Source organism: Nycticebus coucang, chromosome 22, assembly GCF_027406575.1.
Source record: "Nycticebus coucang isolate mNycCou1 chromosome 22, mNycCou1.pri, whole genome shotgun sequence".
Taxonomy (NCBI): domain Eukaryota; kingdom Metazoa; phylum Chordata; class Mammalia; order Primates; family Lorisidae; genus Nycticebus; species Nycticebus coucang.
Genome location: NC_069801.1, coordinates 36,626,778 through 36,651,739, shown reverse-complemented (window position 1 = coordinate 36,651,739; position 24,962 = coordinate 36,626,778). Strand labels below are relative to the sequence as shown.

General features: G+C 48.6%; 1 protein-coding gene and 1 pseudogene across 3 annotated transcripts; both read left to right on the top strand.

The window, feature by feature from the left end:
• The first annotated feature begins 76 nt into the window (after positions 1-76).
• On the top strand, positions 77-18,559 carry P3H1 (prolyl 3-hydroxylase 1). Of its 3 annotated transcripts, none has more exons than XM_053576290.1 (15): positions 77-632; positions 4,211-4,363; positions 6,161-6,350; positions 6,575-6,706; positions 8,884-9,023; positions 11,007-11,096; positions 11,400-11,452; positions 11,628-11,749; positions 13,933-14,060; positions 14,210-14,305; positions 14,761-14,911; positions 16,716-16,833; positions 17,228-17,303; positions 17,549-17,689; positions 18,097-18,559. In XM_053576290.1, the coding sequence occupies exons 1-15, from the start codon at positions 168-170 to the stop codon at positions 18,250-18,252; spliced, it is 2,211 nt and encodes a 736-aa protein (XP_053432265.1). In that variant the 5' UTR covers positions 77-167; the 3' UTR covers positions 18,253-18,559. The 3 variants fall into 3 exon arrangements, 2 of the variants coding, with proteins under 2 accessions (XP_053432265.1, XP_053432264.1); XM_053576289.1 differs by having other exon boundaries at positions 14,758-14,911; XR_008376908.1 differs by lacking the exon at positions 18,097-18,559 and having other exon boundaries at positions 14,758-14,911; positions 17,145-17,303; positions 17,549-17,687.
• On the top strand, positions 6,821-7,570 carry LOC128575441 (ATP synthase-coupling factor 6, mitochondrial-like; annotated as a pseudogene).
• Positions 18,560-24,962: the final 6,403 nt, after the last annotated feature.

Here is a 24,962-nt window from a genome sequence, read left to right as displayed (position 1 = left end):
AAAGCGGGGCGGGGGGTGGGGTGGTGGTGGTGGTGGTGGTGCAAGCTTCCTGGGCATGCGCCGCCCGGCTCGGAGGCGGAGCCTTGCTCCAGGACCGCTCTTCTCTGGGGGTAGGGCTCCTGTTTCCGTGGCGGGCGATTAGCGGTCGTGTTAGGATTGTGGAGGCGATGGCGGCACGAGCATTGAGGGTGCTGACCATGCTGCTAGCTGTCGCCGCTGCTGTCTCCCGGGCCGAGGCCGAGTCCGAGGCGGGATGGGACATGGTGGCACCTGATCTGCTCTTCGCTGAGGGGACCGCGGCCTACGCGCGTGGTGACTGGGCCGGGGTAGTCCTGAGCATGGAGCGAGCGCTACGCTCGCGGGCCGCCCTACGCGCCCTCCGCCTGCGCTGCCGCACCCGGTGCGCCGCCGACCTCCCGTGGGAGCTGGACTCTGACTCACCCCTGAGCCTGGCCCAGGCCTCCGGTGCCGCCGCCTTGCACGACCTGCGCTTCTTCGGGAGGCTGCTGCGCCGCGCGGCCTGCCTGCGCCGCTGCCTTGGGCCGCCGGCCGCCCACTCGCTCGGCGAGGAGGTGGAATTGGAGTTCCACAAGCGGAGCCCCTACAACTACCTGCAGGTCGCCTACTTCAAGGTGCAGAACCTGCCGGGAGCTGGACGGCCGGGGCTCTTGTTGGGAGAGAAGTGCTGGCAAGCGACCTAACGAGGTGTCCGCAGAGAGAGAGAGGGAGCCAGGGAAGTGTCCGCAGATATGGAAAGTGGCCTCCTGGCTGGGGAGCGCCCCTCGGACCTCGGGAGGCAGGGACCCTGCTAGGAATCCTGCCTCGCCTGGATTGCATGGGCAGATGCTAACCCCAAAGATCTAGCCTGGAATTAGAGCACAGGCCAAGCAGAACGCATTGCCCTTTTATTCTCCAAGAGGTCTGAGAGGTCTTATTGAAGGAATTAAAGCAGTAGCTTAAGTCTCACATCCTGATTTCATTGTAAGTGTCCGAATGAGAGGCTAAGGGTGGCCTACAATATCTTCCTTCTGGTTTGTTTCCTAGTGGTGCATTTCCTGCTGCCAGATCCAGCAGTTCTCTTTTAGGACGTAGAATTGCCACGTCACCAACAGGGGCTGCCTGGCCCTCCCTGTGGGGTCCCTCTGGCTAGTCTGTCAGGTTTCCAAAGAAAATGAGTGTGGAATGCCAGTATACTATATATGTCCAAGTGTACAAATGGACTTGGAGCGCTCCAGGCTTGTCTGGTAATGATGATGATGGCAGCCAGCATGTACTTCTAGGAACTGTTTTAATAAGCACTTTGCGTTTATTGATTAAATTGCCCTTGATCCTCACAGTATCTTGTGAGGTAGATGCTATTATTAGTCCTATTTTATTGATGGGAGTAAAAAGAAGGATCTATGCTGCATATCTTTTGTAAATATAGTTTAACACACCTTCAGCTCAACCTAAAGAGAGATTTAGAGACTCTTGGGGACCTTAGATTTTCACCCTTCCACATGCATTCTGCTTACACAGTTTCCCTCCATTCCTCCCAGTTACTGGAAAAGAGTACTGGACTTGAAACCAAAATAATGGGGCTGTGTCTTTCATGTCATTTACCAGCATTTTCTAAAATTCTTTGACATTTATTGAATACCCACCATATTCTAGTTCTTGTTTGTACAGGTAACTAAAATGCTGGACTATTACTTTGTTTTGTCTTGCTTTGCTGTTAAGAATAAGTATATTAAGGGTGGCGCCTGTGGCTCAAGGAGTAGGGCGCCGGCCCCGTGTACTGGAGGTGGCGGGTTCAAACCCAGCCCCGGCCAAAAACGGCAAAAAAAAAAAAAAGATTAAGTATATTAAGGGCTACTAACAGGGCACATACATGGGATCACGAAGGAGAAAAAAAAAAATCTAGCTTTGTCTCAGAAAATTAGAGAGACTGGAAACAAGAGGTGGACAAGAGCCTATCCTAAATATTGGTAGGGAGAGTAAAAGGATGGTCCTTTGAAATAGAGGGAAAAGTAAAACAAAGTATGATGTATTCGGGGGGGAAAAAAAAATCAATTGCCGTGACAGGGGCATCAGGTTGTGTGTGGGGTGCAGCAGGAGGGGAAGCTAGAAAGGTAAGTGAGGCCAGAGAATTCTCTAGGCCTCAGGAGCTGTCCTCAGAATTGAGTTTTAGAATCTTCATTGGGGAACCCATAGGGAGTAAGTCCTTCTTGGCTGGGCAAATGATTAGGAGACATGGGCATTTGTCCACAAGAGAGAAGTTTAGGTGCCTCAGTGCTTAGGCAATAAAGAAGGCTGAGGGTGCGGAGGGGAGAAAAGATGGAGGAGAACAGAGAGAGACAGAAACAGTGCTGAAAGACCCAGGGGGAGAGAATAAATCCTTAAAAGGGACAGGAGAGAATTTCTAATTTTTACAGTTAAAGAAACCAAGGTATAGAGGTGGGTAATCATTTACCTTGGGTCATCTAATCAAGGCTGATGCCTTTAGTGTGCTTTTACTAGTACCTAGGATAAGAAAAATCATTTTATTAGCATACTAATAATACCAGCCAACATTTATCAAGCACTTATCATATGCTCAGCACCACGTGATAGAAGCTGCATGTGTATCATCTCTAACCATCCTAACAATCCTATGAGGTTAGCTAGTGAGTGCTATCTCCAGATGACAGATTAGGAAACTGAGTTTAGAGAGTAAACTTTAACTTGTCTAAAGCCCAATGAGTGATTAAACTAGGTTTGCTGGTGGCCCATCCAACACCAAAGCTCATGTATTTAATCAATGGATCATTGGTGAAATTAGTGATTTATTTTTTTGGATTCTGCATATGAACCTGTGTTACTAATATGCTGGAGTCCATTACTGTGGCTCGTAGCACATTTTTTCCCCTTGAATTTCTTATAGCCATTTATTTTAACTTCATAGTCCCTGGGCATTAAGTCAGAAGACACCATGTCTAGGTTTAGTAAAGGACTTTGGGATTTTTCAGCCATCCATCTTTTGCCTGGATGTCTCAAAAACAATTCATTTTATGCAAAAAAAAAAAAAAAAGGTATTTTTTGGAAAATTCTTAGGCATAGTCTAATTGTTAACTGCTCTTTCTTTCTTACCTCTAACTTTTATTTTTTTTGAGACCGAATCTCACTTTGTCAACCTTGGTAGAGTGCCTTGATGTTGTAGCTCACGGCAACCTCCAACTCTTGGGCTCAAGAGATCCTCTTGTCTCAGTTTTTCATTTTTAGTAGTAGAGTTTCTCTTGCTCAAGCTAATCTCGAACTCATGAGCTCAAGCAGTCCACCCACCTCGGCCTCCCAGAGTACTAGGATTATAGGCATGAGCCACCTTGCCTGGCCTACCCCTAAATTCTTTTTTTTTTTTTTTTTGTAGAGACAGAGTCTCACTGTACCGCCCTTGGGTAGAGTGCCGTGGCGTCACACGGCTCACAGCAACCTCTAACTCTTGGGCTTCCGCGATTCTCTTGCCTCAGCCTCCCGAGCAGCTGGGACTACAGGCGCCCGCCACAATGCCCGGCTATTTTTTGGTTGCAGTTTGGCTGGGGCTGGGTTTGAACCCGCCACCCTCGGCATATGGGGCCGGCGCCCTACCCCTAAATTCTTAAAGTGTTCGACCTTAGGGGTGTCCACGGGCCACATACTGATTTCATGAGGAGTTTTTTGGCTTATTTACGTTGCCTGATACCGCAAAAAGTTAGCTAATCAGCTTTTGTTTGTGTCTGTGTCTTTGTTTTGTTGCCCAATACAACTTTTGTTCTTCCAGTGTGCCACAGGGGGGAAAAATGGTCAGACACATCTGCCTTAGACTTTTTCAGCTCAGTCATTACATTTGAATCATGAAAATATATTACTTGGGCAGTCTTTTGTAGCACTCCCCCTACAAATATGATCTTTGCTTTAAAGTACAATATGCATATTACTGAAGCATTACCTCCTTAATTTGGGGAACCCCCTAGCCTGACTTTGGAAGTAGCTGCAAATCTTCCTGGAGCCCTGTGCTCCTAATCTCTGGTGTGTAGTATCTGTAAAAGGTGTGTTTTCTGGGTCTGGCAAAGGCTAGCACACTTGGTGGAGAGATCACAAAGCCTCCCTCCTTTCTGAAACCTCTCTGGGGTTTCCTGTTGATGTGGACTGCACATCTGGGCACAAACCTTTGGGGTTCAGATGTGCACATTACATTCTTGTGCTTCCTTCGTAGATAAACAAGTTGGAGAAAGCTGTGGCAGCAGCACACACCTTTTTTGTGGGCAATCCTGAGCACCTGGAAATGCAGCAGAACCTAGACTATTACCAAACCATGTCTGGAGTAAAGGAGACTGACTTCAAGGATCTTGAGGCCAAACCCCATATGGTGAAAAAAACTTAGCCACTTTTCTTACCCCCCCCACCCCACCTTTTCTTTTGAGACAGTGTCTCATTCTGTTGCCAGGCTAGAGTGCTGTAGTATCAGACTAGTTCACAGCCACCTCCAAGTCCTGGGCTCAAATGATCCTTCTGCCTCAGCTTCCTGAGTAGCTGGGACCACAGGCATGTGCCCCCATGCCCGGCTAATTTTTTTTCTAAATTTAGTAGAGATGGAGGTTTCACTCTTGCTCAGGCTGATCTTAAACTTCTGAGCTCAAGCTCCCACTTTACCCTCCTAGAATGCTAAGATTATAGGCATGAAAAAAAAAAAACTTAAGAAAAAGAGATACTGTCTGTGATAATATAGCTTTTTTTTTTTTTCTGGGGCAGCGTCTCACTTGGTCACCATTAGTAGAGTTCTGTGGCGTCAAGGCTCACAGCAACTTCAAACTCTTGGGTTCAAGTGATTCTCTTGCCTCAACCTCCCAAGTAGCTGGGACTATAGGCGCCCGCCATAATACCTGGCTGTTTGTTTTTAGAGATGGGTCTTGCTCTGGCTCAAGCTAGTCTTGAACCTGTGAGCTCAGGCAATCCACCCACCTAAGCCTCCCAAGCAGCAGGGACTACAGACGCCCACCACAACCCCCGGCCAATTTTTGGTTGTAGTTGTCGTTGTTTTTGGCAGGCCCTGGCTGGATTTGAACCCTCCAGCTCTGGTGTATGTGGCTGTCACCCTAGCTGCTGAGCTACAGGTGTTGAGCCTATTTATTTTATTTTTCTTACAGCAATGGTGTAGTTGTAGGAGACCAGTGGGTTTTTGTTCTTGTTTTTGTTTTTGTTTTTTGAGACAGAATCTTACTCTGTCATCCTGGGTAGAGTGCTGTGGCATCAAGCTCACAACAACCTCAAATTCTTGGGCTTGAGGGATCCACTTGCTGAATGACTTTTTTTTTTTTTTTTTCTTTGCAGTTTTTGGCCAGGGCTGGGTTTGAACCCGCCACTCCGGCATATGGGGCCAGCGCCCTACTCCATTGAGCCACAGGCACCGCCCCTGAATGACTTTTAAAAGTAAATTGTGTATAGCTGGGCATTGTAGCGGGCACCTGTAGTCCCAGCTACTTGGGAAACTGAGGCAAGAGAATCGCTTAAGCCCAAGAGTTTGAGTTTGTTGTGAGCTGTGATACCACAGCACTCTACCGAGGGCAACATAGTGAAACTCTGTCTCCAAAAAAATAATTAAATTGTGTATACTTGAAAACTTTTAGCACAGCCAGGCTCAGTGGCTCATGCCTGTAATCCCTGTACCCTGGGAGGCCAAGGCCAGTAGATTGCTTGAGTTCAGGAGTTCGAGACCAGCCTGAACAACAAGACCCTGTCTCTAAAACTAGCAGGGTGTTGTGGTGGTACCTGTAGTCCCAGCTACTTGGGAGGCTGAAGCAAGAGGATCACTTGAGTCCAAGAGTTTAAAGTTGCTGTAAGCTGTGATGCTACAGCACTCTACCAAGGGTGACCAAGTGAGACTCTGTCTCGCAAAAAAAAAAAATTTAGCCCTACAGAAAAGTACAAGAAAAATCACAACAAACTCCCGTATCTTTCAACAGATTGTTAAGTATTTTTAAATTTCCAAAGGAACATGTAAAGACCATTTACAAAAGGCCTTCATTGTGTAGTAGCCACCCAGGTCGCTCCTTTCCACCCATAAACCAAGGAACAACAGGAAATTAAGACCCATGTGGAAGTAGAGGAGGGTGAAGAGAGAGGGTTTCCCTGTGGCCTGCTTTTCAGGGCTTCTTTTTCCCAGTAGCATGAGTTCCGACTGGGAGTAGGACTCTACTCAGAGGAACAGCCGCAGGAAGCGGTGCCCCACCTAGAGGCTGCGCTGCGAGAGTACTTTGTGGCCGACCGGGAGTGCCGTGCCCTCTGCGAAGGGCCCTATGACTATGATGGCTACAACTACCTCGAGTACAATGCTGACCTCTTCCAGGCCATCACAGGTGCGTGCAGTTCAGAAACAGGCCCTCAGCCAGGCCTCCCGGGGCTCTAAGGCCAATGTCCTGTTAACAGAGACACAGTGTCTTTGGCCTCATTCCTCAGTTTCTTAAATCTGAGAATGTGACCAAAAAAAAAAGTTGCTTCCACTTGAATATATTCATCTTAACCAGAATTTGAATCCTGACAATCAACCTTGTCGTCATTCTCCCTCTTGGATTCCTTTTAGATCACTACATCCAGGTCCTCAGCTGTAAGCAGAACTGTGTCACTGAACTTGCTTCCCACCCGAGTCGAGAGAAGCCCTTTGAAGACTTCCTCCCATCACATTATAACTACCTGCAGTTTGCCTACTATAACGGTAAGACCTACTTCCTTTTCTCTTTCTCTGCTGCCTTAACTAAGAAGCCACAGGCAAGGCAGGCAGGAATTAACAGTCTCTGTACTTTGGTGTGTTTGGCTTCTTCCTGTGGCTATGGCAGGCACCAGGCCAGGTGACTCCTGGGTACTTTGTTTACAAGCTACTGGCCCAGGAAGCCAGTACCAGCAACCCAAAAAGCTGGGAGAGGGAGACTTAGGACCTCTCTCATCCCTTCTTTAGCATTTGCATTTGAATCAACGATAATAACATAAGTAAGGGTATGCTGCTGTTTAAAATATCTCAGGGCAGAGGCACGCCGCTTTGGCAGCTCAAGACTGAGTGGAAGTAACATAGAATCACTAAGATTCTTCAGAGGCTCTTCAGGTTCTTCTCTGTCATTCGATCAGCAGTCTCAGTCCATTTTCAGGGAACATAGGTGTTATAGCACTGGCATTTAATAAGGAACTTGATCCTTTATAGAAACTCATCGTGGATAAGATTAGAGAATACAGATCTAAGTTACAGGCTTCTGGAGGACCTGTTTAATGCTGGCCCAGAGTATCACCAAGATCTGGATATTGAGCTTTTTGAGCTTAAGCAAATGTATGGTAAAGCAGACATGAATACATTCCCTAACTTCAAATTTGAAGATCCCAAATTTGAAGCCATTGAGAAATCCCAAGCCTGAAGAAATAAAGTAAAATTAATTTGTCGTGGGTGGCACCTGTGGCTCAAAGGAGTAGGGTGCAGGCCCCATATGCTGGAGGTGGCGGGTTCAAACCCAGCCCTGGCCAAAAACTGCAAAAAAAAAAAATTTGTCAGCTTGGCGCCTATAGCTCAAGCAGCTAAGGAGCCAGCCACATACACCAGAGCTGGCAGATTTAAATCCAGCCTGGGCCTGCCAAACAACAATGACAACTACAACCAAAAAAATAGCCGGGCATTGGGGCAGGCGCCTATAGTCCCAGCTACTTGGGAGGCCGAGGCAAGAGAATTGCTTAAGCCTAGGAGTTTGAGGTTGCTGTGAGCTGTGATACCACAGAACTCTACCCAGGGCGACAGTGTGAGGCTCTGTCTCAAAAAAAATTTTTTTTAATTTGGCAATTTGTTGTGGATTAGTTGTACAACTAATCAGAAGTTTTTAGACATACATTTTACAACTCTCAAGTGTTCTTTCAATTCTGATTCCAAATAAATTATTGGGTAATGTTGAGTGGAAACAAACAAACAAACAAACCTGGCTCAGAGGACAACAGGGTATTTGCCAGTCAGCTCTCTAGTGTAGTGCTGATGCTTTTGGGAGGCTTATCAATATCCAGAAAACCAATGAATCACCAGGATTTTACTGAGTTCCTACTGTGTATTATTACAACATATTAACAAGTACATAATGTTCATAGTTAAGTCAGGGATATTTAATACACATGAACAAGAACTCTTCTGCCAAAGAGACAATCTGCTATTATAATTTTCCCTCTATGGGAAAAAAAGAAAATAGGAAGACAGGGAAATATTCCTGAAATTGCTCTAATAATTGGATGAGGCAAGATATTAAGAGGTATTTGAAGGCCAGGTATGGTGGCTCATTTCTGTAATCCTAGCACTTCAGAAGGCTAAGGTGGGAGGATGACTTGAGCTCAGGAGTTTGAGACTAGCCTGAGCATGAGCAAGACCCTACCCCATCTCTACCAAAATTAGAAAAATTAGTTGGGCATTGTGGAAGGCACCTGTATTCCCAGCTGCTTGGAAGCCTAAGGCAAGAGGATTGCTTGAACCCAGGAGTTTGAGGTTGCTGTGAGCTAGGCTGATACCATGGTGGCACTCTAGCCTGGGCAACAGAGTGAGACTCTGTCACAAAAAAAGGTATTTGTATTATTTATGAAATTTTAAAGATATAAATGGGAAGAAGAGTGCCTGACTCTCTTCTGAGAAGGTTCTAATTCTTTTCTGTTTTGGTGTTAGGCAGCCTTGAGGACATTGAATAGCTTAAAATTAATTACACATTCTGTATGTATTCCATAACTTCTGCCCCTCAAATCAGGCCATCATGTTAAGTAGCAGGTTCTACTTTGTCATGTCATCATTGCCTCAGGCTTTGCTGAGACTGAACACGTAAGTGGTTGCTGGTACTCAGGATTAGTCCCTTTCTTCTCAGCCATTTTTTTCTCCCTTTGCAGTTGGGAATTATATACAGGCTGTTGAATGCGCCAAGACCTATCTCCTCTTTTTCCCTGATGATGAAGTGATGAAGCAGAATCTGGCCTACTATGCAGCTACACTTGGAGAAGAGCAGGCCAGATCCATCAGCCCCCGGGAGGTGAGAGACTTGCTTTGGTTTAGGGGAGGTACCAGCTGAGCTCAGACCAGAGGGCAGATAAATGGGGTAGCAGAGGGGAGTTGTCCTAAGCAGGGGCTGGTGTCTAGGCCAGGTGTGAATTCACAGATTCATCCTGTCACTTGGAGAAGGGAGCATAGTGACTGTGGCGAACACTCAGGAGTCTTCATTAGCATTGTGAGAGCCCGGCAGGCTGTTCTCTGAGTCACACAGAAAAACAGAACTGCAGAGCAGGCATGTTCTTTTCCCTCTCAGCATCCCCCATTTGGATGATTGGTACCATTTGACCAAAATGTATCATTTTTCACTGCCTGCTATTTTTTTCTACTCAGCTGTTTTCTGTTTTTCTCCCATCCCTTCTTTTTCCTGCCATCATTCATTCACTCCCCCATCTTTCGGTATTTTTCTTATCTTACTCCAAAACAAGGAGAAGAACCTATCCAACAAACAAAAGGGGTCCTGCTCTGAAGAAAAAACCCAGGTTCTTCCTTGGTAGCTCTGGAAGCCTGAGAATCTCAGTAGAAATAATCCTCTGGCCATCCCCTCCCATGAGGGTTGCTGTCCTTGTAGTTGTCTCTTGTGGCCTCTAGAGGGCGACTGTCTGGCTTTAAGATGCCACTTGCAGGCTTTTTGTCTTGCTTGGTTAATAATACCTTTTTTCTTCTTTGTGATCATATTATGAGTCTGATGATGGAGAGGGAAGATAAACCCATGTGGCCAGTCTAGCATTTTTAACTAGGACTCCCCTTCTGGAAAGAAGGTAACTAACTTTTGTTGAGCCCCCATGCAGACTAAGCACCTTGCTGGCTGGTTTATATCCATCATCTCATTTAATCATTACAACCAGCCTATGAGGCAGGCACTCTTCTCTCACTTTAGAGATGAGGACTCTAAAGATCTGAGAGGTGAAATAACTTGTGCAGTGGCCCTGGCTGGCTGGTCAATGGTGGTGGAATCTCTGTTCCCTGCTCTGTCCCAGAGCAGGCACAGCCCCTAGCATACAGTTGACACTCAGTAAATCAGTGTTGAATGAATAAAGGATAGAAGTAGGATTTGCTTCCTAGCAGCCTCAGAGTCACTGGAGAGGGTTACGTGGGATCACATGGCACTTGGTGAAGGAAGCCAGTAGTGTAAACACTCTAGGAGAAAATCTCTGTCTTTCTCTTGGGTAAATACAGCTGATGACATAGAATTCATTGGCTCCTTTAATGTTTTCCTCCTTGAACTTCCTCATCTTTTATTTCAACTGACAATGTCTTCTTTTTCCTCTCCTTCCTTCTGCTGCTTGGAGATTAGCAGGGCACCTAGGGAAAGATGTGACCCTACAAGGTACTCACTGCCCTGGGTAAGCCCTATATGGAAGACCAGAGTGCTAGGCCCAGCTGTTCCCACCAAAGTCACCCAGCCTCAGGGAGAGTATGGTCTGGTCCAGGGAGGGGAGTAGGCAGCAGAGCAGAAAGCACATGCTTTGGGGCTGGAAATGGCGTTTCCCGTATCATCTTAGACAGGTGCCCATCTCCTCTGCACCCCAGTTCCTTCATCTGTGACATGAGGGTGACAGTGTCAACCTCACAGGCGGTTGTTTATAAGGGTTAAGTAAATAACACCTAGGTTCTCCTCCCCAGTGCTGGACTCTTACCGAAGTCAAGAAGGAGTTGTTCTTCTTTGAAGAATATTTCCACAACTCCAGAGAATCATCCAGTTTTCACTCCCAGCGATTAGTGGTGGTTGGGGTCAGGAAAGAAGGGAGACTTTTCCCTCACAGAAAACCTGGTTATGCCCCCTCAGAGGGACTACTAGTGCCAGGCAGGAGGAGTCCTTGGACACTTGTTCCAAACTGGGGAATAGACATATGGCAATGGTGGGGACAGCAGCACGGTGTGGAGTCCCAGGGAGGGGTGCTCCTGGGGTTAAAGGGAGGGCTGAGTTCTAGGAGATTCTTCCTCTCCTCCTTTGTGTCCTCAGAGTGCCCAGGAGTACCGACAACGAAGTCTGCTGGAGAAAGAACTGCTTTTCTTCGCTTATGATGTTTTTGGAATTCCCTTTGTGGACCCGGTGAGCCAGGATGCAAGGGCTAAAATGGAGGGTGAAGGCAAGTGGTACACCCTGGGAGAAAACTGTTAGGAGATTGAGCCAGGAAGCCTGGGGATCTGTGAAGAGCGAGGAAGAGAGACAGAGAGAAAGATGAAAGGGGTTTTCTGGGCAGGCAGAAGTGACTTAAGTTCAGATACTTCCTGTGTTATCCCCTGAAATGAGGCAGGTGATGCGGTGGACTTCTGTAGGCACTGTTTTATGCATTAAGACCTGGAAGATTAAGTAGGTTACCTTACCTTACTAATTTTTTCCTGACCTACTTAGGATTCATGGACTCCAGAAGAGGTGATTCCCAAGAGATTGCAAGAGAAACAGAAGTGAGGATCTTGAAGAAACTGCATGCTTGGATCAGTCTGATGAGCCACTTGAGGCTTCCTGAGCCCAGGCAGATGTGAATTCCTGGCAAGGGGTGGGCAGGTCCAGACTGGGAAGTTGGGGTGGGAGCTCAGGTCTGGCCCTGGAATTCAGCCCTCAGAGCAGCTGTTCTCACAGATCAGAAAGGGAAACAGCTGTACGCATCTCCCAGGAGATTGGGAACCTTATGAAGGAGATCGAGACCCTTGTGGAAGAGAAGACCAAAGAGTCATTGGATGTGAGCAGGCTGACCAGGGAAGGTGAGAGGATGGAGTTTGGGGCATGTCTGCAGCTGCTATTAGGGAGCCAGGCAGGTCACCCTGCACAAGCCAGGTAGCACCCACCCCAGCAGTGCAGAATTCACCAAAGGCCAGCCTCAGGGGTCCAAGTCCAATAGGTCCAACAGGACTCCCATCTGGAAGGAGCACTGACATTTGGCCTTTGGTTGAGAAATAAGACTGCTGTGTCACAGTAACTCTAGTATAGTCCACAGCCATCATCATTTATAGGACAAAACTCATCCCATCCCCCCACTCCCAGACTATTTTCTCCCAACTTCCACCATTCATCCTGTTACCAAGACTCAAACCTTCAGGCCTCTTTTGGCTCCTCCTCTTCCCCTGCCTGTCCCCTCCAGGCCACTGAGAAGGCCCACTGACCATGGGCACAGCTCTGTTCTGCTGCTTCTCATCTCTCTCCTCAGTCTCTGTCTCTTCCCATTGCCTCTGGGGCTCCTTCTGTCTGCACCCCTTCTCTAATCCAGTCTATCTTTGCTCTTCCCACACATGGTCTACTAGGCCAGCCTTCCAGACCCTGAGCTTCTGACCCATCCTCCTCCCCACTTACTCATCAACTGAGTATTCTCCTCTTCCCCTGTCTGCACCTTCTCAGATGGGCAGCCCCTTGCTCTCTGAGCCTGCCCTCTGCCCACTATTATCCCTCCTCCTAATATGCTTCCCACCTTCTCTGCCCATGAGCACCTCAGATACACTCTGCAAAACCTGTCTTAGCCTCCCAACCAATTGGAGTCCTCTCCTTTTGAACTTCTTAGGGCATTTATGACCTGCCTTATGTTTATTTGTTGGAGAATGGGTACTGTCTTCAAATGTTCATCCCTCCCTTGTCTGGTGCAGGGCCTTGCACACAGTCAGGCCTCAGTAAAGAGATTGGGCTAAATTGGATCTCTAATATGTCCTTAGCACAGAGAGATACCAGGAGAACTAGAAGAGAGAAATGTTGGCCTTTGCCCTCGAGTTGGTCAAATTAATAGTAGTTAATTTAATAAGATTAGCATGTGAAAAAATGTGTCCAGATTATAAGATCCTTATTTTCAATACAGGATGGTGATAATGTAATGGCAGCCAAATTTTTTTTTTTTTTTTTTGAGACAGAGCCTCAAGCTGTTGCCCCAAGTAGAGTGCTGTGGCGTCACAGCTCACAGCAACCTTCAACTCCTGGGCTCAAGCGATTCTCCTGCTTCCGGCTCCCAAATAGTTGGGCCTACAGGCTCCCACCACAATGCCCAGCTATTTTTTTTGTTTGTTTGCAGCCATCATAGTTGTTTGGCGGGCCGGGGCTGGATTTGAACCTGCCGGCTCAGGTGTATGTGGTTGGCACCTATCAAACCTCAGTCCTCATTTCTCTATACTTAACAATTTTGTCCAAAAAGTTAGTGCTGACCCTAAAACTTGTCAAACCAAAGCCGTGGGTACTGTTTTTCAATACTTTGCTCTCTATCTCCTAGAGTTCTTGACAGGTTTGAAAAGGTTTCACTCTGAAATCATCACTTCCTAGCCTTGGCAAAATTCTTGCGCAGATTTGCTCTCTCTCAGTTCTATTCTTGATTTATTTTTGTATTTTATTTAATTTTTTTTTTTTTTTTTTTAGAGACAGAGTCTCACTTTGTTACCCTCCTGGAAAATTATAGCCACTTGAGCCACAGGCGCCGAGCCAGGCAGCCAAAATTTTGAGTGTTTACTGTGTGCCAAATACCATGCTAAGCTTTTAACTTGCCTTGTGTGTTCTTACCCTCAAACATGTGCAGTATATACTGAACTATACACAGATGAAAATGTTTTAATTAAATGAAATTAACTTCAGGGAGGTTAAGGAACTCGTCAAAGTCATACAGCTAATAGAGGATCCAGTTCTTATCTGGAGCTCATGTTTCAGGAATGGATTTATGATGTTTTCTCAACCAGTTGTGAAGGCCTGAGAGCCAGCTGTTGTTTGGTAATAGAACTGGGACTGGGGCTTGGGTCTCATCTTTTAGTTCCAGGTGCCATCCCTGCACCAACCTGCCTTTGGAAGTGGCAGAGCAGATTTCTCTGATGAATGGGAAACAACTGGAATTTCCCTCCATTATAGGGAGACAATATTTCATGGAGAGTCTTTGAACTGAGCTGCTGCTGAATTTACATGGAGTCTTGTGGTTGCCTTGCAGGTGGCCCCTTGCTGTATGAAGGTATCAGCCTCACCATGAACTCTAAACTTCTGAATGGTTCGCAGCGGGTGGTGATGGATGGCATAATCTCTGATGAGGAGTGTCAGGAACTACAGAGATTAACCAACGTAAGGGAAGCCCAGTGATGTACCTGCCCCTTAAGGGTCCAGCCCCCATCGCCAACCTTAGGTGGTGAGCATTTGCCTGCCCTATGGTTTCCTCTTCTCAGGCCCTTAACTCTCCTGGCTAATGTCACCTTGATTTTTGAGCCTTGCAGGCAGCAGCAACTTCAGGAGATGGCTACCGGGGTCACACCTCCCCACATACGCCCAATGAAAAGTTCTATGGTGTCACTGTCTTCAAAGCCCTCAAGGTAGAGTCCACACTGGGCATTCTAGAGTGTGAAGGGGGATTGGGGAAGGGGAGCTAAGGCTTGGGGAGGAGTTGGGAATGGCAGCAAGAAAGAAATAGGGTCTGCCCACTGACATTCCAGTTGCTGGGGAGTGAGGATGAGTTATGGTGAGTGAGGTTCACATTGGAATCCTGGCTGTTAGACCAAGTGTAATAAAAATGAGCTGAGCCAGGCAAGACTGATACCCAAGGCTATGAGAAAGCTCTCCAAAGAACAGCCAGTTCCAGAGGCTTGAGATTCTGAGCAGGATGCACATATTATTCATGAAGAGAAGTGTGAAGGGGAGAGAGCAATAGGGTGTGGGTGTCGACTGGGGGAAGCAGGGAGGCTGCAGCTTTAGTTGGCCTCGTGCCTCACTATCTCCAGCAGCCTGCACAGGGGCATTCAGGGCAGCTGATTGCCTGTCTCCTCAGCAGCTGGGGCAGGAGGGGAAAGTCCCCCTGCAGAGCGCCCACCTGTACTACAACGTGACCGAGAAAGTGCGGCGAGTCATAGAGTCCTATTTCCGCCTGGACAGCCCCCTCTACTTCTCCTACTCTCACCTGGTATGCCGCACTGCAATCGGAGGTAGGTCCCCTCAGCCCTGCTGTCCCCAAGCTGTGCTGGCCACTGAAGACATGGAGAACAGGATGCAGCCCCTTCCTCCCCAGTGGGAGACCAGTGGAAACAAATTGGTAGCAGCCCAGCGGATGACAGTGGCATGGAAGAAGTCACGGTCAGCCTACCTGGGGGTCAGGAAGACTTCCCAGAGGATGAGACAGTTGTGGAGCACACAGGGCAGTAAAAGGTGCTGACGCCAGAGAGAACAGTGCGTGCGAGGGAGTGGAGGGAGGTGTTGAGCAGGCTGGGAATAGGGGAAACTAAGAAAGTTACCAGGCCGGGCACCATGGCTCATGCCTATAATCCTAGCACTCTGGGGAGCCAAATTGAGCGGATCACCTGAGCTCAGGAGTTCAAGACCCACCTGAACAAGAGTGAGACTTCATCTCCCTACTAAAAATAGAAAAACTAGCCAGGCGTTGTGGTGTGTACCTATAGTCCCAACTACTCAGGAGGTTGAGTTAAGAGTATCTCTTGAGTCTGAGAGTTTGAGGTTGCTGTGAGCTATGACACCACAGCAATCTGCTCACAGTGACAGAGTAAGACTCTGTCTCAAAAAAAAAAAAAGAAAGAAAGAAAGAAAGTTGCGAAATCACAGAGAACTCCTTTCAGGACTAGACCCATCATGAGCTATGTGGCAAGTTCTCTGTCACCCATTGTTAAATAACAAATCATGAGAGAACAACGTAGATCACAAGGCAGAGCAGATTCAAGGTTATTCCTGTTCCCTCTCTCATGGTTCCCTTTGCTTTCCTGAGGAGGGTGAGATGCAGCCAGTGTTGCCTGTGCCCTCGTGGCCCACAGCTGGCTCTGTCCTGCTATAGCCTTTAGAAAGCCCCTGACATTGGGGTGCTATTGATAGATGGTGGGGATGAGAAGGCTTTACTCTCCCTCAGGATGTCTGGGGTTCTTTCAAAATCTGGGCACACCACAGGACTGTCAGACACGCACCTGTGTGTGTCACAACCTCAGTGTGAGGAGCAGGGACATAGGCCTGGGTGGCTGGGGAGGAGTTATACAGTGGAGGATGGAGTGCGGCCCTTGCTTTTGAATGATAGTTTTGCTGCTGTGTATAGAGAGATTTCAAACCAGAAAGGGAAGCTTTCTGGTGATCTAGGGGGATGAGAACAAAGGCCTAAACTTGGGAAGTGGCAGCAGGAGGAGAGACAGGACAGGACCTAATGACTGGCTGGGCAAGTGAGGATGGACAGGGAGGCACCTACCATGAATTAGCAGTACTGCTGGCCCACACAGGGTACAGCAGGAGGCATCTTCAGCTCCCTGAATGCCTGGTACAGTAGCCCTGTCTGGTCCCTGCATGATTTCTCCACTCATCCCCACCCACAGCCCCCTGAAGCTCACACCTTCCTGTGCTGGTTGGTTCTCTTCTGCTCCACTTCCTGCCTCCCTCATCTCCTACAATCCTCACAGAGGGTTGGTTCACTCTGCCCTGTGTCCTGGCCACCTCCCAGCTCCTCGTTTTCACTTTCCTGGGCCTTCCTATTTTGTAAAGTTCAGCCACGACTAAGGTCGTGCTGTTCTATCCGGGATCTGCCTGCAGGGAAGCCCCACTGTCCTGCTTGCTGCACCTGCTCACCCTTGCCAGGAACATCCCAGAAAGCTACAGACTTGTCTTGACGCCTGGACTTATGACTTAGCCAGGGATACCCCCAGTGCTTATTTCCATAGACTTAGATACCTCCCCTGCCACAAGGAGAGCTGTGCTGCCTTCTGAGGTGCCCCTGTGCTAACATGTGTGACCTTGGCACAGAGGCCCAGGCTGAGAGGAAGGACAGCAGCCACCCAGTCCACGTGGACAACTGCATCCTGAATGCCGAGACCCTTGTGTGCATCAAGGAGCCCCCTGCCTACACTTTCCGGGACTACAGGTAAATGTAAGAGCTGTGCAGGGCAAAGAAGCCTGCACCCCTCTCCAAGGCCCCCAGGACCCCTGCACTCCACACTCCCTACCCCCCCCCACACACACACACACCCTGGTTATTTCCAGAGTCTAGTCCTTTATCTTCAGCCCCCTGGATAAGAGAGGCAGAGAGGGACCCCTTATGGCATGGTGTAATGGGAACACTGTGGTTCAGAAGCACCCCAAGAAGGCAATACTGGGTTCTCTGCGGGGAGGGTAAAGAGTGGGAAGGTTGGGGGCTATTTTCGCAGCTTCAGAAAACAAAAGACCACCCTCCAGCTGGTGCAGGAGAGCTCATAGAGGTGTAGGCCTCGGGGAGTGGAGGAAGAAGAGCCATGTGGAGATATCTTTGCCTCTCCCAGTGCCATCCTCTACCTGAATGGGGACTTCGATGGAGGAAACTTTTATTTCACTGAACTGGATGCCAAGACTGTGACGGTGAGCACCCCTTCGTCCTCATCCTGGGAGATGAAAACCCTGTTTTCTGCAGCTGATGTCCTCAAACTACAGTGGACAGAGGAACCAACTGGGCTTCCCGTGGGCAGCACCTTCTCCCCCACGCCAGCCCTTCCCTTTGGAAGCCCAGCTATAGAGCTGCCCTCAGTCCTGGCACTATTGGGCCCACATTTCTTCTAAGGATGAGTGATAGCCCTTGTCCTCTGTGTTCTTTCTGTCCCCCTTAGGCAGAGGTGCAGCCCCAGTGTGGAAGAGCCGTGGGATTCTCATCAGGCACTGAAAACCCGCATGGAGTGAAGGCTGTCACCAGGGGGCAGCGCTGTGCCATCGCCCTATGGTTCACTCTGGACCCTCGACACAGTGAGCGGGTGAGACCAGCTTGTGTTGTTGCCACCTACTCCTGGAGGGCACTTGTTTTGTCTCCTCTTTTCCCAGATCCCATTGCCAGTGGCTTAGACATGAAAGGGGCACTAGGCATGGGACTCCAGCCCCGCTGCAGTGTCATGGTGGCCACATTGCTTCATCCTTCCTATGCTTTCTTCCTAACCTGTACATGGGACTCCAGATGGGGTGGCCAAGATGGGGAGTGATGCTGAGCTCTGGGTTTACTTGGTATCACTCCCCATCTTGGCCACCCCACCTGGAGACCTCAGCTGTCCTCCTCCAGGACCTGCTGGGAAGGAGATGAGCCCAGAGCCATTAAGGGAAGTAGCCACTGAGAGGTGGTGAGATGGGCCAGAGGCCTCTCTGAACAGGCAGGCATTTGTCCTTACAGGACAGAGTGCAGGCGGATGACCTGGTGAAGATGCTCTTCAGCCCAGAAGAGGTGGACATCCCCCAGGAGCAGCCCCTGGACACCCAGCAGGACCCCCCGAAGCCTGCAGAAGAGTCTATCGCAGACAGCGAGTCAAGGCCCAAGGACGAGCTATGACAGCACCCAGGTCACAGGTGGATTGGTGCTAAGACCCAGAGGGAAGGGGACTGGCCAAGCCCTCTGAGCTGTGGGACGGTGGGGCTGCCTCTGCTGCCCAGCCAGGGGTCCCACTCACAGCCCTCTGCATGGTGCTACTGCTTTGGGGGTGGATATGACAGGTTGCCACTCCCCTCTGGACTGGACTAAGGGCTCAGGATACAGGCCTAGAGTCACCACTGGGTCCTGCACAAGCAGCTGCATGACAGCAATACAGTATTTAAGTGACTATGTAGACAACCAAAGAATAAATAATTCGTGTTTTTTTACCTGGTGGTTTTTTTGGTGAGCGGAAATATACCCATTCTGCCCCAGAGGTCCCACTTGACAGAAATCGCCCTAGGCAGGATGCAGCAGCAGGTGTGGGTAAGAAGACCTGGCTCACTCACTGCACGCTCACTGTGCAGCCTCAGGCCAGACACTTGACCTCAGGGACCTTGCGTTGTCATCTGTGTGATGGGGATCATGGTCCTTCTCTGCCCACCTTCTGGGGCAGTGGTATAGCCCAGATGCAATATCAGATGTGATAGCACTTTGTAAACTGTAAAGCTCTGGATGAATGGTTGGGATTATTGCTAATCCTCTTCTGGCAGCAGCGTCAGCAGTGCTCTGGCACATTGCCCCCAGGTCGGCCACATACTTCCTGCTTTGCATTCTGGCCTCAGAGTCCTGTACCTTAGGCCTCCAGGTGCTGGATAGCACACCTATAGGAGACAGAGTGGAACTGGAGACTCAGCTCCTCCGGCCTCATCCCTGGTTCCAAGGCCAGCACCTTTACTGTGCTTGAGACACTGCAGGGCAGTGAGTGTAGGAACCTGCACTCTGAGTGTTCATTAATCAATCTGAGCACCAGTCAAGTGCCTGGTGCCAGGAATATGGTAGTAACAAGTCCCCACACTTATAGAGCTTATGTTCTGTGGGAGAACAGATAATAAACACATAAATGTGTGCGTGTGTAATAATAAATACATATATGTGTGTATATGTGTTTGTGTGTACATAATCCTTCGAGGTAGCAAAAGTAAGTCAGGCCCTGAGTTGAGAGGAACAGTCAGGCAGCCAGTGTGACAGCACAGAGTGGGTGAGGAGGAGCGTGGCAGATGAGCAGGGTCTCCACTTCATCTGCCGTTGTTGTGAGTATGTGGGCTTTACCCAGCAGGACAAGAGCTTTGAGGGTTTCAAGTATCAGTGACAGTATCTGCCTCACATGTTAAAACCCACCGTGAATGGCCAGGTACGTTAGCTAACACCTGTAATCCTAGCATTCTGGCAGGCTGAGGCAGAAAGGTGGCTTGAACACAGGAGTTCAAGATCAGCCTGAGCAAGAGTGAGACCTGTCTCTACTAAAAATAGAAAAACTAGCCAGGTATTCTGGTGCGCGCCTATAGTCCCAGCTACTTGGGAAGCTGAGGCAAAAGAATCACTTGACCCCAGGACTATGAGGTTGCAGTGAGCTGATGACCCCACAGCACTCTAGTCCGGGCAATACAGCAAAACTCTGTCTCAAAAAAAGAAAAAAGATGACTTTGTGAGCCGGGTGGTATCACTGCGTGTCCACATGCTGATGGGAGTGATCTTATTGAGTTGGCCACTATTTCTTTATCATTGTTGATCCCCTCTGTCATATTTGGATGACTTGCTTGCCATACAGAGAGAGAGTGTGGCATTAAGTGGAAAGAGTATGAAATTTACCCACATAGTGAGCTAGGTGATGACCCTCACTTCATCACTTGGAGTTGTGTGGCCTTCAGCAAGTAGCAGATCCCAGCACCTCCTCATGAGGGAATTAGGATTGCAGTCCTTACCTCCCAGGCCAGCTGAGAGTATGAAAGAGAGAATGTTCACAGAGACTCTGCCATAATACTCAGCATGTGGTAGGTACTCAATGTTACAGAAAACTAAGCTGGATTCTGATTTTCCAGAAGTTTCTATCAAGGCAGATGACCTTTACGATTTCAGCATATGCTAACTGTACACAGACAACAGACCCCGAGCTCCTCATAGGCCAGATGTTTCCAGTGGCAGCAGGACCAAGGTAAGTGTATGTAATTAGAGAGGGGTAGGTCCTTCTGGAAGAAGGGACTGATGGTAGGGTCCTGTCGATGGCAGGGTTCCAGCTGAGACACGACTGTGATTGCAAGATCCGTGCTTGGCACACAGGTGCAAGGGCATGCCAGCAGTAGGAGGACGTTTGCTTGAGATGAAGGGAGAGAGCCCACAGGAGAGCACAAGGGATGAGTGACAACTTTCAACATGGGGAAGATTCAATCTTGGAAAATGCTGGTCTCTGGTAGCCCAGGCAGTTGACGGGGCTCTCTGCCAGATTCCAAGAGACAGGTGCTACTGTTGTGCTCAGTGTTGTGTGCAGAGGAAGAGGGACCATGGGACTGCCACATGTGCCAGAGTCATCCTGGCTCTAGGTGAGACAGTGGGACACAAGCATGAGGCTGGTAGTGTGGCCTGAAGGTGCTGACAGTGCTTGTGAAGGAGGCAAAGGATGTGCTAAGTGCAGTGGATGAAAATATGCAAAGTATTTTGAAATTCCAGACCAGGTAGCTTAGCCCTGCCCGGGTAGGCAGAACACTGGGCATGGCCACAGCTTGCCATGGACCTGAGAGAAGGCGACTCAGGACCTTGTGGTTCTGTAGGAAACTCAGACTCTATGTTAGGGGTTAAGACAATTGACCTCGCAGGGGTCCTCAAACTATGGCCCCCGGGCCACATGCGGAGGTGTAATTGTATTTGTTCCCGCTTTGTTTTTTAACTTCAATATAAGATATGTGCAGTGTGCATAGGAATTCGTTCACAGTTTTTTTTTTTAAACTACAGTCCGGCCCTCCAATGGTCTGAGGGACAGTGAACTGGCCCCCTGTTTAAAAAGTTTGAGGACCCTTGGGTGGCGCCTGTGGCTCAGTCGGTAAGGCGCCAGCCTCATATACCGAGGGTGGCAGGTTCAAACCCGGCCCGGCTGAACTGCAACCAAAAAAAAAAAAATAGCCGAGCGTTGTGGTGGGCGCCTGTAGTCCCAGCTACTCGGGAGGCTGAGGCAAGAGAATCGCTTAAGCCCAGGAGTTGGAGGTTGCTGTGAGCTGTGTGATGCCATAGCACTCTACCGAGGGCCATAAAGTGAGACTCTGTCTCTACAAAAAAAAAAAAAAAAAAAGTGCAAAAAAGTTTGAGGACCCCTGTAAGTGTCAGCTGGTGTTGGCAGAAAATGTGCTAGACTGCAACTGACTGGATCAGACCCTCCTATCTGATTTTTCAGTGAGAGCGAGACAAAAACATTTAATACTCACAGTAATCAGTCTGGGATCAAAACATCCCTGCCAAAGCCAGCTCTTGACCGGGCACTGCTGGGGATGAAGTGGCGGTATGTCCCCAGCCTGGAGTCTGCCACACCCAAGATGAGAAGACTCCAGGGTAGACCTATCCAGGGGGAGCCTTTTGAGAAAAGAGCCTTCACTAGCCGCAGATCTTCAGGCATTTTATGTGTTCAAATAGAATTTCTCTCCTATCATTTGATCCTGTAAACTGTCTCATGGACCAGACCGGCCAAGTCATACTATCTATTTTTCAGTCCAGGAACCAAGCCCAGAGAAGCTAAGGAACATGGCTCATATCACTAGCTTTTCAATGGCAGAGGTAATGCTAGAACCTTAGGCTTCTTCTTTTTTTTTTTTTTTGAGACAGTGTCTCAAGCTGTCGCACTGGGTAGAGTGCTGTGACGGCAACTCACAGCAACCTCAACCTCTTGGGCTTAAGCGACTCTCTTGCCTCAGTCTCCCAGGTAGCTGGGACTACAGGCGCCCGCCACAATACCCAGCTATTTTTTTTGGCTGTAGTTGTCTTTCTTGTTTGGCAGGCCCAGGCTGGATTTGAACCCACCAGCCCCAGTGTATGTGGCTGGCACCCCAGCCACTTGAGCTATAGGCGCCTAGCCAAACCTTAGGCTTCTTGTCACTGAAAGCACCTTTTTTTTTTTTTTTTTTTTTTTTTTTTGCTGTTTTTGGCCGGGGCTAGGTTTGAACCCACCATCTCCAGTATATGGGGCCAGCACCCTACTCCTTTGAGCTACAGGCGCTACCCAGTGAAAGCACTTTTTAAAGCAAAACAGTGCAGGTCAGGCATGGTGGCTCATACCTATAATTCTAGCTCTCTGGGAGGCTGAGATGGGTGGATGCCTTGAGCTCAGGGGTCTGAAACTTTGTTCCCTTGAGCAAGAGTGAGACCTCACCTCTACTAAAAATAGAAAAACTACAGATGTTGTGGTGGGCACCTGTAGTCCCAGCTACTGGGGAAGCTGAGACAAGAGAACCTCTTGAGCCCAGGAGTTTGAGGTTGCTGCGAGCTATAACATATGGCATGCTGGCATGCTACGCTGGGCAACAGAGTAAGACTGTCTCAAAAAGAATAAAAGAAGGCTCGACGCCTGTAGCACAGTGGTTACGGTGCCAGTCACATACACCGAGGGTGGCAGGTTTGAACCTGGCCCAGGCCAGCTAAACAACTGCAACAAAAAAATAGCCAGGTGTGTGGCAGGCACCTGTAGTCCCAGCTACTTGGGAAGCTGAAGCAAGAGAATCATGTTAGCCCAGGAGTTTGAGGTTGCTGTAAGCTGTGATGCCACAGCACCCCACTGAGGGCAACATAGTGAGACTCTGTCTCAAAAAATAAGTAAGTAAGTAAATAAATAAATTAATTAAAGAAATAGACCAGGCATGGTGGCTCACGCCTATAATCTTAGCACTCTGGGAGGCCATGTAGATTGCCCTGCACTCACAGGTTCAAGACCAGCCTGAGCCATAGTGAGACCTTGTCTCTAAAAAATAGCTGGGTGTTGTGGCACACACCTGTAGTCCCAGCTACTTGGGAAGCTGAGGCAAGAGAATTGCTTGAGCTCAGGAGTCTGAGGTTGCATGGCACTCTACCAGGGGCAACAAAGTAGAAAAAATATTTTTTCTCAAAAAAAAATAAGTCTGGGGTGGCGCCTGTAGCTCAAGCAGCTAAGGTGCCAGCCACATACACCAGAGCTGGTGGGTTCAAATCCGTCCCTGGCCTGCCAAACAATGACAACTACACCAAAAAATAGCCGGGTGTTGTGGTGGGTGCCTGTAGTCCCAGCTACTCAGGAGGCTGAGGCAAGAGAATCGCTTAAGCTCTGGCATTTGAGGTTGCTGTGAGCTGTGATGCTACGGCACTCTACTCAGGGTGATAGCTTGAGACTCTGTCTCAAAAAGGGAAAAAAAAAAAATAAGGCCGGGTGCAGTAATCCTAGCACTCTGGGAGGCCCAGGCGGGTGGACTGTCTGAGCTCACAGGTTCGAGACCAGCCTGAGCCAGAGCTAGACATCATCTCTAAAAAATAGCCAGACAAGCTTGGCTCCTGCAGCACAGTGGTTATGGCGCCAGCCACATGCACCGAGGCTGGCAGGTTCAAACATGGCCCGGGCCAGCTAAGCAACAATGACAACTGCAACAAAAAAATAGCCGGGCATTGTGGCAAGTGCCTGTAATCCCAGTTACTTGGGAGGCTGAGGCAAGAGAATTGCTTAAGCCCATGAGTTTGAAGTTGCTGTGAGCTGTGACGCCATGGCACTCTACTCTGTCTCAAAAAAAAAAAAAAACTCTACTCTGTCTCAAAAAAAAAAAAAAAAAAAATAGCCTGGCGTTGGGGCAGGCACCTGTAGTCCCAGCTACTCAGGAGGCTGAGGCAGGTGAATTGCTTTAGCCCAAGAGTTGGAGGTCGCTGTGAGCTATGACGCTGCAACACTCTACAGAGGGAGATAAAATGAGACTTTATCTCAAAAAATAAATGAATAGCTCTTCCCCTAAGCAGCCTGAGGTGATCTGTGAAAATGGTTCGCTACTCACTCGACCCAAAAAACCCCACAAAGTCACGCAAGTCAAGAGGCTCAAATCTTCATATTCACTTTAGTGCCTGTGGCTCGGTGAGTAGGGTGCTGGCCCCATATACTGAGGGTGGTGAGTTCAAACCCAATCCCGGCCAAACTGCAACAATAAAAAAAAAATTAAAAAAAAAGAACACATGTGAAATTGCCCAGGCCATCAAGGGTATGCATACACGAAAAACCACGAAGTATCTGAAGGATGTCACCTTAAAGAAACAATGTGTACCATTCTGATGTTACAATGGTGGAGTTGGTAGGTGTGCCCAGGCCAAACAGTGGGGCTGGACACAGGGTCAGTGGCCCAAAAAGAGTGCTGAATTTTTGCTGCATATGTTTAAAAATGCAGAGAGCAATGCAGAACTTAAGAGTTTAGATGTAGATTTTCTGGTCATTGAGCATATCCAAGTGAACAAAGCACCCAAGATGCATCGCCTAACTTACAGAGCTCAGGGTCTCATTAACCCATACATGAGCTCCCCCTGCCACAGTGAGATGATCCTTGCTGAAAAGGAGCAGATTGTTCCCAAACCAGAAGAAGAGGTAGCACAGAAGAAAAAGATATCCCAGAAGAAACTGAAGAAACAAAAACGTAAAATAATGCAAATAGCAGTAAAAATAAATAAATAGGCAGCGCCTGTAGATCTGAGGGTAGGGCACCAGCCACATGAACTAGGGCTCAAACCCAGCTGCCACCTGCTAAAAACAAAAGAAAAATAGCCAGGCATGGGGTGGCACCTGTGGTTCAGTGGGTAGGGTGCTGGCC

What these genes read in the sequence shown, in the direction of transcription:
- P3H1 (XM_053576289.1), top strand. Translation starts at nt 168, where the DNA reads ATGGCGGCACGAGCATTGAGGGTGCTGACCATGCTGCTAGCTGTCGCC. An exon ending in TTGAGGCCAAACCCCATATG is followed by an intron (nt 4,364 to 6,160) that starts GTGAAAAAAACT and finishes TTTTCCCAGTAG; the next exon opens with CATGAGTTCCGACTGGGAGT. An exon ending in GAATTCCCTTTGTGGACCCG is followed by an intron (nt 11,097 to 11,399) that starts GTGAGCCAGGAT and finishes TGACCTACTTAG; the next exon opens with GATTCATGGACTCCAGAAGA.